This window comes from Morone saxatilis, unplaced genomic scaffold (assembly GCF_004916995.1).
Source record: "Morone saxatilis isolate NCDOM2014 unplaced genomic scaffold, NCSU_SB_2.0 Contig15, whole genome shotgun sequence".
NCBI lineage: Eukaryota > Metazoa > Chordata > Actinopteri > Moronidae > Morone > Morone saxatilis.
Window position 1 is genome coordinate 3,926,994 of NW_023339707.1, and position 12,371 is coordinate 3,939,364.

General features: G+C 39.4%; 1 protein-coding gene across 1 annotated transcript in view; it reads right to left on the minus strand.

The window, feature by feature from the left end:
* The window catches only part of LOC118324678 (LHFPL tetraspan subfamily member 4 protein-like), a 26,282-nt gene extending 14,162 nt beyond the window's left edge, over positions 1-12,120 (minus strand). The window contains exon 1 of the mRNA XM_035657122.1: positions 11,517-12,120. Coding sequence (XP_035513015.1) covers positions 11,517-11,925 — 409 coding nt within the window. The 5' untranslated portion in view covers positions 11,926-12,120. The remainder of the gene's footprint in view (positions 1-11,516) is intronic.
* Between the last annotated feature and the right edge of the window lie 251 nt (positions 12,121-12,371).

Genomic DNA, 12,371 nt, shown 5'->3' on the forward strand with positions numbered 1-12,371 from the left:
CATACACCACGAGATATGACACGTATACAACAAGCATGCACACACACAATACAGAAAATCAACACACACTCTGGTCGTTTATACAGTTTACTAGTGCAGCAAAAAAAGAACACCACACACAACAGCCACACACCGACGCATGGCTTCCAGACGAAGAGCAACGAAAACGTTTTCAGTGTCAATAATTCAACTCCGCACACCGATTTACTACCACCACATTCATCCCTCTGGTTACGATGCTCACGTGAACAGACGCGGTGCGTGCTGCCACGCAGCGCACATATGGCTGGACACGTACACACGTAGGCAGCTGGAGCGTATCGTCTAGGCATACTCACACAATTGCACTCACTCATTCAATTGCTGCGTGTGTGCACTCACCTCTATTGTGCTCGGTCTGCTGACTCACAGCACTTTCTTGAGTTGCCTTTCGGAAGTCGACACTTGTTGAGTAAGAGTGAACGCGACGATTAGCACAATTGGTTTCTAGCTGTGGTACATGCTGTTACCCGTAGTCACGGACCGATGTCTCGGCTGCACTCTCAAACTTGGTCAAACATGGCAGCGTTGGTCAGGGGCCGCTTTCTGGCGCACCATACCACAACGTGAGTCAGGTTGAGCGGTAAAAAGAGCTGAGAAAGTCGAGCGCATATGGGGGGTCGGTGGCATTGTGCCCTTTATGTAGTGAGGCAGAAAGTAACACTTGGTTCACACTGCCTACCTGAGCAGCGCGTGGCGGCTGCAGTGCTGAACAGCTGCGTCTGGCAAACGCGTTGTGTTTACACCGACAGCATGTCACTTGCAGAGCTGCTGCTGCCAGCCCTGTCTTTCTATGCTGAGTTTGCCTTTGAGAAATACCATACAATAAAAGCCCTGTTGAATGGATTCTGTCCACAGAAACAGCAGAGAGATTTTAATCCGAAACATATACAGGATGATTTGAGTTTAAAAAATAAATGTATGGGCCCATGTACCAAGGCTGAATCCTTGCTGTGGCGACTCAGGGTTCGACTCCGACCTGGGGCCCTTTGCTGTGTGTCATCCCCTCGCTCTCACTCCCCCCCTTTCTGTCACTCTTCAGCTGTCACTATCAATTAAAGGCAATAAAAGCCCCAAAAATATGAAAAATAAATAAATGTATACTTGTTTTAATGTCTGTGACATATTCTACAGATTTAGACATTGAAACTGTAGTGAAAGGTGTATATGTTGCTGGTATATTGTTGATAAGACTATGAACCGACCATTTTTACTGTCTGTTTCTGCTAGGAACCTCACATGGCTCGAGGACAAAATAGGCGAGACCTCTACTCTCTCTGTTTATATAGCAGCCTCCACCATTTTTTTCAGAAATTTATTTTGGTGTTTATTTCAGAAATTTCTGTTGAAATTTGACAGTGTTTCCAGCATAGCGGCCATTTTTAGAATGTATGAAGATTGTAAGTAAAGACCAATGACGAGTGGGAAAATTATGTTTGTCTCACAACAGCAGGATGTTGCATTTTCAGTGAAGAGCTAAATTTAGTGGTTGAAGTGATGCCAGAGTTAATTGGTTAAAGCTGATCCAGTTGACACAAATTCATTTAGATAAAGGCCTGTTTCTGATACCATAACCAAACGTCTGTTGGACCTCGCCAGACAACAGTGGCTAAAGTAAAATATGGGCCAGACATTTATAGAAAGGCTGCTATATTAAGGCAAAATGGCATGTCAATTGGTGTACCTCTAGAGCGCTTGCATTTGTTGATCATCTTATAATGCAAACCATAACCATGTACAATACGTTTTACTCCACTAAAAGACAAGAATAAACTTGCAACAAACTGAGAGACGTAAGATTTAAGCAGATTTAAAAAAGTTTTAGTTCTACAAACATTTCTGGGTGCATCTAGCATGGTCGTGGTAGCTAATACTGACATATGGATGTGAATATTAATGAAAATGTGCTCTGACTACAATGATTGCATTTTCCCCCTAGAATTTTACTTGCTTGTGTCATTCATGAACAAATTTCCCACTTAAGACTCAGCAGCTACTTGTCAGTTGGGCAGGATGATGACCTACTTGAGGGGACACAAAAATAGTGAGTAATGGTAAGTAATAATGAGTTAATGATGCATTCCTAGTAACAGCTCAAAATGATGCAATGGGGGAACACAAAAATAGTTTAGATTAGTTATATTGAATGCGATGTAAAGTGTCACTATGCTGATTCACAGATATATAGCCACTAATCATTAAATATTTGTTCATTGGCACAGTATCTACATGACCTGTTTTGGTTTAAATAAATCCTTAATTCACCGATGTAAAAGTACCGGGATCTAACCAAACCAGCTTTGTGATTGTTGGAACAGTGGAAAAACAAACCAAGACAGTTTTGGTGAGTTTTAGTCAATGTTATGATGATCTTCCAGGAAAATAAAACTTATAAAAATCTGTGCCTGTCAGTGGCAAAAAAAGCAGTGGACAAACACAAAGTGTGCTGATTTGCCCATAAGGATTCATTTGCAGCCAGTTTTTTTCGCAGTGCTCTTGCCCAATACTGGACCAATTTCAAAAATAGGGTCCAGGTCACTGAATAGTATAATCAGTAAATACAGTATATTGCCAGAATTATGCCTACTGTAACATAAAAAAACAGAGCACTAGTTTATCATTTTAAGCCCTTTGTAATATTACTGCAATATTCCTATCATATCTCAGTTCCGAAACTTATAATGGTCTTTAAATACTGTAAAAATATAAATCACTTAGAAAATGTAATCACTTCCAAATATTTATATTGTAAATTGGGATTTTGCTCTTCTGTATTGTTATTAGTATCTTTTGGCATACCTAACATTGTCTTTAATTTATCATAATCATATAAATATAATAACATAAGTCCTTCTTAAGTTACTCAGCAGTGAGTTTTAGATCACCACACCTAGTCTGGTGTTTCTGGCCTATGAGGCTATGCAAGGAATAATCCACAATCTACTGACAACATCACTTCCGTACCAAGGAGAGGGCACGCCACGAGTCTCAGTATCAATAAACAGGATTTTACTCTTTAAAACTATCCTCACTACAGTATGAATAAAATCAGCAGTATTGCCGTCTTATCCCTTAAGATTAGCAGAACAGTTTGCAGCCACAAATCCATCACATTAAACTTGGTTCTGTCACACTCGCAAACAGAGAAACACACACATCCTTCTGTTTCACACGGGCAAACCTCCCAGTGAAACATATCTACGTCAAACATACAGTATTCTGCAATTTATGTCTCATTAATGTCAAACTAAATTAATTATAAAATTAAGAATTTTTGATAAATCTTTTCACTCAGTTTTAAATATTAATTTAAAAGACTAAATTACCAAGTCCATCAAAACAGAAAGGCAAAATTAAGGTCGGGGGGCCCTTCAAGGGGTACTAGACAGGCAACACTGCAGGAACATGAAAATGCCAGATGCAAACCCTGCTGCATGAGATTAAATCAGATTTTTTAAATATTTTATGCCTTACAGCAGTGGTTCCCAACTTTTTTTCTTTGAGGAACCGTTTTTCTATCACGGACTAAACTGTCAACCCCTGACTAAGTGATATTTCTGTTTATATTCAATGCATATCAGTAATTTTAAACAATGAACCAAATAGAGAACGCAATAACTGTAAGAACAGTTTGTGTGAAACGAGCAATTTGGATGAATTTTGAGCTGATTATTTCCAGTGAATATTGCAACAGAGATGAGTTTCCCTGATATTTTTAGCATTTACAATTGTCTGTCTGTATTATGTATTTTACATTTCTTTTAACAATCATACAGACTTCATAGGCTTCCTTTTTGATAATTTCTTCCTGATACTTTTCGGCCATTGTTCTATTAGCTCTTTGTTTGTTTTAATTGCGTAATTTTCTAATGCAGGCTGAGGGGTTCAAAGTTTAGATCTTAAATAATAATCTAAAAATAACAATTAATGTTTGTTTTCTTCACAGAAATGAACAAAATGCTGAGATTTACATCCCTTAAAATCAATATTTGCTTTAATCAATATTTTTCATCAACAATTATTCAAATTACTATGTATAATAATGTATAATACACAAAATGATCATCCGCAGTTCATCTAAGTTCGACAGAACCTTTTATCGTCATTCAGCTCGTTGTTTTGGTGTTTTGACACCCAACTTTGTCCTCAGCAACCAGATGTAGCAGGCAGTTGTAAAGGAAAAACCTCTGACAAACCCACTGTACACTACCTGTCCAGCACCAAGCAACAGACAAGACAGTCAGCGGCTAGCTGATGAACGCAGTGACGCATTTAGCAGTTAAAGAGCCCAATATTTCCCTCTGGAGACCAAAAACAGAATTAAAAAGAGAGTTAATGTTGGGTTTGTATCCTCTAAGTGGCCAAAAACATGACTCCAAGTGAATGCTAATGTTGCTTTGGATATGGTGTATGTGTAAATATGCATACATTTTGCTAACATGTGAGCCACAACAACTTTATAAGGTGAATGTTTTGAGCTTGTTCCGCTACCTCCAATTGGCCCCACATTTTCTATTCCGCCAACTCAAACACTATTTCCATTTTTTGCCTTTACACACACACACCCACACACACACACACACACACACAGAGACTGAGACCGAACAGCCGCTGACAGGTCGTTTCTCCCAGGACAGCTCCTCCCCTGTGCCACGGCCCATGTCCTGCTTAGTTCTGTTTAATATTGCAACCGACAGGGAAAGACGTGAAGGAGGGATGGAGACACGAGCTCATGAAGGAGGGGAGGGAGAGAGGGAGTCATCGAGCTGCAGTGGCTTGTGGGCTACTGAGCTCTCCTTTGGTACGATAAGAACTACGATAAGAAAGATAGGATAGGAGGAGAGGAGATACAGAGAAAAGCAACATAAAGAAAGTTAACAAACCTCTATGTCTCTGTAGGAAGGTTAAAACTTAAACCTTGCCTGAGCTTTTTGCACTAAATTCATCTTTGTTAGAAAAAGCTGAATTAAAACTAAAGCCCTATCAGCTTTCCCAGGAACATTTCAATGAATCTAAAGGTGCGAGCAGTGAAGATCTTCACAGACCTTGGGTGCTTTTGGGAAATCTAGCCCTCTTGTTCTGTTTGTGTGAGGAAAAATGCTGCTTAGTCTGGATTCTGAGTGCAAAATTACCCCATTATTCACTTTCCCATCAAGATGTGACATAACTGGGGGATGATAGGAAGAAAGTAACCCATTAGCAGGTAGCTGTTGATTCATCACTAGCCCAAACCTATCCCACTTATAGCCTAATTATTTGTCTTTAGTCTTCTAAATAACCATTTAACATTCATTTTTAAACCTACTTATAATAAACTGTTGAGCATTTCAGTGGCAGCCATTGTTGCTGTTTCATCCCTGCTCAGTTGTCCTGGGGCCTGAATCACGAAGCGACTTCAACTCAGTCTGTCACTCTTTGAGCTGCCTGGCTTCACTCAGCCTAACACTGGCGGTCCTGGATAACTGGTTATCATCTGGGTCATAAGTTCTAAATGACAAGAAACATTACCCTTAGCATGAGTTTAGTACTTGATATTATATGAAATGAAACAGTGACAGCCGGATCGTGTGATTTATAGCATGGTGAAGTATATAGAATCACACAACTAGAACTGAATAAGAAGTGAGAGGTAGACAGTTTTGGAATAATATCAAAATAATAAACATGATGATGTCTCTAGCTCTCTCACTTGTCACTTAATATACTTTTGTCCAGGTCAGGATCCTGTCAGAATAATGAGCTCTGAAATCATGTTCATCAGGAGGCGACCTCTTCATGGCCAGTATGGTCAGCCAAAATGAATAGAGCAACCAACTTGCTGTCGTGGCTGGTAATATTATTTCACATGTACATGTGAGCATACAAGTATAAGTACTGTCACAGAAGGGCTTGAAAGACGGTGAACCTATCCTTCAACCTACTTCAGAGCAGGTTACCTGTGTAGAATAAGTTACCATGGTGATCTATCCCTGTCAAAAGTGCAAACACACTGTGACACCAGAAAACCTGAGTGGATAACACACAAATCTTGCTTACAATACAGGCCCCTTTGCAATCAATTCCTCTTGGGTTTCTAACAGCAATTTAAGAGCAGTGCAGCATGCATGCAAAAACATGAGATATTTTTGCTTTACTTTCTTTAGATTCTTTAGATTCTTGGCTTGGGTTTGCTTCGCTGTTGTCCCACATCTTTGCCAGTAGCTCTACAATCAGTGGTAAACCTCTATTACGTCAATATTTATTCACTTTGGCCTTTATTGCCAACAGTTATGAGTGGTACCTCAAAGTCCTTTTTAAGTGCATTAACCTTATTCACATTGGGTCAGTTTAGTGGAGGCCAACTTTGGCCCATTTTCAACTTATAGAAGCCAAGACACACTGTGTCAATCTGCTCTGCCAGGAGGCCTGTATCCCAGTGTTTTGGCCTAAACTCCATTTATTTCTCTCATCTTTTATTTGAACTTTACTAAACCAATAAGTCACAATTAGTTCACCTCAGGAATTATTACCTTGGCCAAGGTGGTTATATTTTCTGTGCTGATGGGGGGTTTGTTTGTCTGTCTGCAGAATTATGGGGAAAACTACAGGCCCAATTGTCATTCAACTTGGTGGAAGGGAGTAGGTTGGACCAAGGAGAAATCCATTAAATTTGAGTGACGAGGTGGATAATACAATTATTTTTCTGTGGATTTTCTGACCTGCGCGAAACCTGTGAAAGTGAACAGATTCACATATGATAGACGACTGGACTATTGGTCTTGGTAAAGGTCTGCACTCTCTGTGTGCCCCTCTAGTTTTTTGGTTTGATTGTTGAAACTGGAAAAAACATTTACCAAGAATTCTGACATTAAGCTATGCCACTAAAATCGCTGTTCTATGTGGATGTTCAAACTTTACTATAGTTTCAGCTGACATGAGGGTGACTAGATAATGAACATTTCTTTCCAAGCAGACCATCACGATCAGGGCCCAAACTGCTCCCTAATTGACACTTTTGGTCCATTTGGCCTAAATCTAGGCCACCAACAGTTCAAATTGGCCCTTACTGTATTTGCTGTGGTACACTCTGTCACCGTGCAGTGCCAGGAGACCTGCTGCTACACCCAGCAGGGCAGAGCGGATGATTAAATGATCATCTCCAAGGTGGTGAACAGCATTAGGCTGTCTGCCAAGCCTATTAGACAACTTACCTCCGCCACACATCATACGCATCCACTGGAAGGACAGTAAAACCTTCTGAAGTTTCCCAAACTCTGACATGTACTAGCAAATTAGAGGGAAAGCAGATATAAATTGAGTTTGAGAATAAAAATTAGTGGTAAATTTTATTAGAGCATATGTGGGTAGTCAAAAATATCCAAATCAAGAAGACATGCTGCTACTTTTCTAAAATTGTACTTATGAAGAAAAATAGTAGGAATTGTAAAGATCTACTTAAGCTAAGTAGAAGTTAATACAGCTTACTTAAATTATAGGAAAATGAGATTAAGATGCATGGTTGCAAGATGCTTTTTTATGACTCACACAGAATTTGAACACTCTGACAATAAGACTGAAATTCCATCAAAATCCATCTAGAAAAATATGGAAATCAAAATGTGAACTTCATTTTGTGATTTCAAATGATGAAATTGTATATGAGCTCTGTCTTTTGCTTCCTGCCATGCAGAGATGGACCTCTAACCCTTTCAGCTACATGGTGATGGAGGGTGGGAATGTGGGGGGATTGATCATTTCCATTTTTACACTTTATACTTCTACTCTCCTACATACATACTACTATATTGTAGTTTTTACTCCACTACATTTATCTAATAGCTTGAAATGTAACATAAACACATGATACAGTTAAAATGTTGTCATAATTAGCTTGTGGTGACAACTTAATACCTGCCTTATGTTCAGAGACAATGTGTTTTGAAACACTACATTTATGTAACGAGTGGAGTCTCATATAGTTGGGTGGATGACTGACACTGACTCCAGCCCTTTAATGCTGGATAGTGGATAGTGGGTAGTGTACTGCAACATTGTATGTTCTGGTGGAAAATACATTGTCAGTGAAAATGTTTCTAACAGTTAAGCATCAACATTGTTTTAATTGCCAGTTTCTTTAATTAATAACATTTCCTCATTATGTTAATGAGGTAGTACGTTTGTATGTATGTTTCACCCAAAACATATCTGCTGTTGCAAATTAGTTGTAAATAGATGTAATTTTAAACTTTTCAAACTAGGTATGGCCAAAGCTTCATAGGGGGTCATGAGGCCTTCTTAATTTTAAGGTGTGTAAAAACTATACAAAAAATATACATAGTATATATTTAGTTATTTTTTTTAAAGAACTGAATGTAAAGTAAAGTTAATTGTCTAATACAACAATAGCCAAGCGTCATGGACAAGAAAACACTACATTTGTCAAAAAATAAGCCTAGTAAGTCTGTACGATTGTTAAAAAATTCTAAGTAAATACATAGACAGAGAATTGGATAAAAAGTTCCCTAAACAAGAAATAATCTGGACTAAACTAAAACCAGGTCCACTTTGACCAGCTACAACACCCACATGCTACATTTGTATTGATTCATCAGTATCAACAATTGGATGATTTTTGATAAGTTTTACTTTTGATACTTTAAGTGCATTCCACTGATAAAACTTTTGTACTTTTTCTTAAGTGGGATCACAAAAAATGCACAACCTTTCCTTTCTTTTTTTTTTTTTTTTTTACATTGCTTCAATACTTTTTCCACTGCTGCTTTTAACCAGCGTTTTTCTTGATTAATGGTTTGTGGTTCAATTCCTGTTAAGTCATGAAAATGTAGCTAAAGAGAGTAAAATCTGTACCCTCTGCTGTTCTGTCTGATTCGTGCTGATTGTAGAGCACCAAAGCCTTTCAACACACTCGGCAGAACAGAGGACAGAGTGGGCAGATGAGGATGAGGAAAAGAACAATACAGAAGGAAAAAAAATGCTGATCTCTCTCTCTCTCTCTCACTCTCTGTGTCTCTCTCTTCCTTTCTCCCTCCCTCTCATTCAGTATGCTGACTGTTTCTGTACAGAAAACTGACTCCCACGCTATTCTTCCTGGCCTATTTATCACATTGATCAGCTTATAAAGAAGTCGGATGTACACAGGAGGCTCGCGAGAAATGTGCATATGTGAGAGATCATGATTGTCTTTACACCTTCTGACAGATGCACGCTGCTCTCGGTACTCGATGGTTAAGTCTTGCTGACATGGTCATTTTACTCACTTGGCCTTGTGACATTTAATCACCATAGATTAAACTGTTATCGCAGCCTTTTTCCTTTACACAATTATTTTGTTGCAAAAAAAGCATGAGTAATAGCACTGAAAAGCAGCAGAAATTGATAAAGGCTGCAGGAATAAATCGGAGCAAAGCTCATAATGTTCCTGTGTGGGCTGTTCAGAAAACACAGGAAAGTAGAGCTTAGCCCTGTCACAATAATTACATTGTCGACTATCGTACGATATATATTCGATATGTAATTATCAACTTATTGTTTAAGAATGTCACCAACATTTTATCCAACATAATGCCAGAATGAACAGCAGTCCTTTTCCCTATAGTGATATTCCCCGAGAGTCCATTTGATTCATTGTTTTTGTAGTGTGGTTTTATTTATGTTCTATCTATTAAAGATATTTTAATACTCAAATGTCAATGTCTGAATATTTTTAAGGTTCATTGCAGCTTTTTACAATAATTTTTAAGTGACACTAGCTTATTTTTGTAAGTTACAGAAACATGCAAAGGGGAGAGATGGTGGAGTGATGGGGCTGCCGCGTTACCAAACATTCCTGGTTCTTTTACTAGGTATTTTTGTTTTCACAGTACAAACAGTCAGTGTCACTTAAAATTACCAATAAAAGCTGCTTAATCAAGAAAAGTACGTGTTACTAACCATTGATGTAATCAGTTTCAACCATTTTTGACTTAAACAAACTTCTCAGGTTTTACAGTGAAAGGATTAGTCAATTAATCAGTTACTTGAACAACAGACAATAGTTTTTCTATTTTCAGATCTGATGAATCGTTTAATGAATTTTTTAAGCAAAAATGGCAAGAAATTCTATCATTCCCCAGCTTCTTAAATGTCAATATTTGCTGCTTTTTTTGCCTTCTGGGATAGTAAACTGAATATATTTGGGTCACGCACTGTTGGTCAGACAAAAGAAGACATTTTAAGATGTCACTGGGAGCTTTGGGAGCTTTTGATTGGCATTTTTTGGTTATTTGCTTAGATTTTTTAAATCCCAAACATTAACTCTGCCACCTGCACAGATCTAAACTGAACTTACTATCCAGTTGTCCATGAAGGTAGCACGATTCAGTACGCGTCCTGGATGTGTTGGGAAGCCAACCTTTATCCTCAATCATGCCTACAAACTGTAATTTACCCACAAGAGCAGGAGGCGAAACATCACCACCCTGAAACCAGTAATCCAATCGACCTGGAATCATCACCTCAAAATAGCAATACGTCCACAATGCAAGTCTCAGTCTCAGGGGAATGAACTCATAACTCCACTGCATCGTACATCACATCACATCGCACCATATACGATGAGCTGAAATGGATGAATGAATGGCATTTGCATTTCATCAGCATAAAGCTGTGATCCTGCTGCTGCTGCTTTCTTTAGAGATGCAGTGGTGTATCCTCAGAATATCAATGGCAGCAGGGGAGCTCTGGGCCTGTTATTGCTTTCAGTGCGTTTCAGTGGCGTGAATAATCGGCCAAATGTATTCCTACTGTCTCAGTGCTGTTGTTGCAGAAATGGAAAAATCTGTACAACACTCCTAATTAACTGTAACAAGACGTGGCCTATACCCTTTAGACTACAGCATATTGTTTCCAGGGAAGAAACAGACAATAAGACTGCTGCACAAACACCGTATTTGTATTTCTATGGTGTTTCTATGGGGCAGTGAGCCAGTGATGCTCAATATACTGACCTCAGCGTCCCTGATTATGTTTGATGGTGTCCCTATAATAGCCTTCGCATGGGAATTTACAGTTTGGTGCTGTTTTGTGTGCATTATGGCATGTTTTTTTTTATTTTCTTCACAAGCTTTGAAAAATGTATCTTGGGTCATTTTATTGTCTTGTGTGCACAATAGGGAGATTCTGGTGGATTCAGGGGGCAAACAAAATGCTTCTGAAATAATATGTGTGTGTGAAATAATAAGGTGTATGTAAAGGTGACTGATCATCTTAAGGCTCCATCAAAAGAAGATTGCATTCATTTGAAATAAGATCACAGCAACAACACTCTGGTGGCTGTCTGCCTACTGCAAATACAACATGAGGGTCTGTTGAGTTTTGGGTGGGTTTTGCCTAATTCCAGGGCCTTGTTTTTTTGTTTTGTTTTGTTTTTTCATCTTTGTGACAGAAAAACCAGAGATATAGTGCATGCTGTAAGCGACAGTGGTTGCAAGAGTGCCTACCGCACAGCAGCTGCATCCAGGCGCAGGTCTTGTAAACGGTGGAGGTGTTGCAGAAGAAGAAGAGCGCCATGCAGGCGATGCAGCTGAGGATCAGCACCATGGACAGCAGCACGAACACCGAGGCCGCCTTGAAGGCTCCGGACGGGATGGAGCTGAAGTCGGAGAAGCTGCCCACGCAGGTGAGCTCCCGGCTGGGCGACGGCCCGGTGCCCACGCAGTAGTGGAAGAGGCCGAAGTAGCCGGCCTGCGGCGTGTTGACGCTGTCGCCGATCCAGTAGGGCTGGATGAACACCACCACGTTGACGATGGCGAAGCAGATGGTGAAGATGGCCCACAGCACCCCGATGGCCCGGGAGTTACGCATATAATTGTCATGGTAGATCTTGGAGGCTTCTTGGGAAGGCAACATGTTTGGTCGTATTTTTTTTTTTTTGTTTGTTTTTTTTTTTTTTTGTGTGTTTGTTCTCCTTATATATCTCTTTCCACCCCCGTCCTCCCCCTCTTTAGACTCTTGCAAGAAAAAATGTAAATCTTTAAAAAAAAATTCCCAGACAGCTCCACACCCCTCACTGCCCAGGTCTTGTGTTATTTTTTTTCCTTCTCTCTATCAAAGCTTTCCTGCGCTAATATTTCTCCCGCTTTGGCTGTTTCTTATGTGGCTGTTAAAGGCTATTAAAAGGGCCTACACGGTACAAATGTAACCTGCAAATATGCATATGATGTGACAGGACTAAGCATTGTAAAAATGAATGAGGGAAAATGCTACATTGAAGCAATACAAAATCATAGCCTACCTGTACCACTAATGAATAATTTACCAAGACCAGTGATTCAACATTGCTGTCTAAGGCTCGT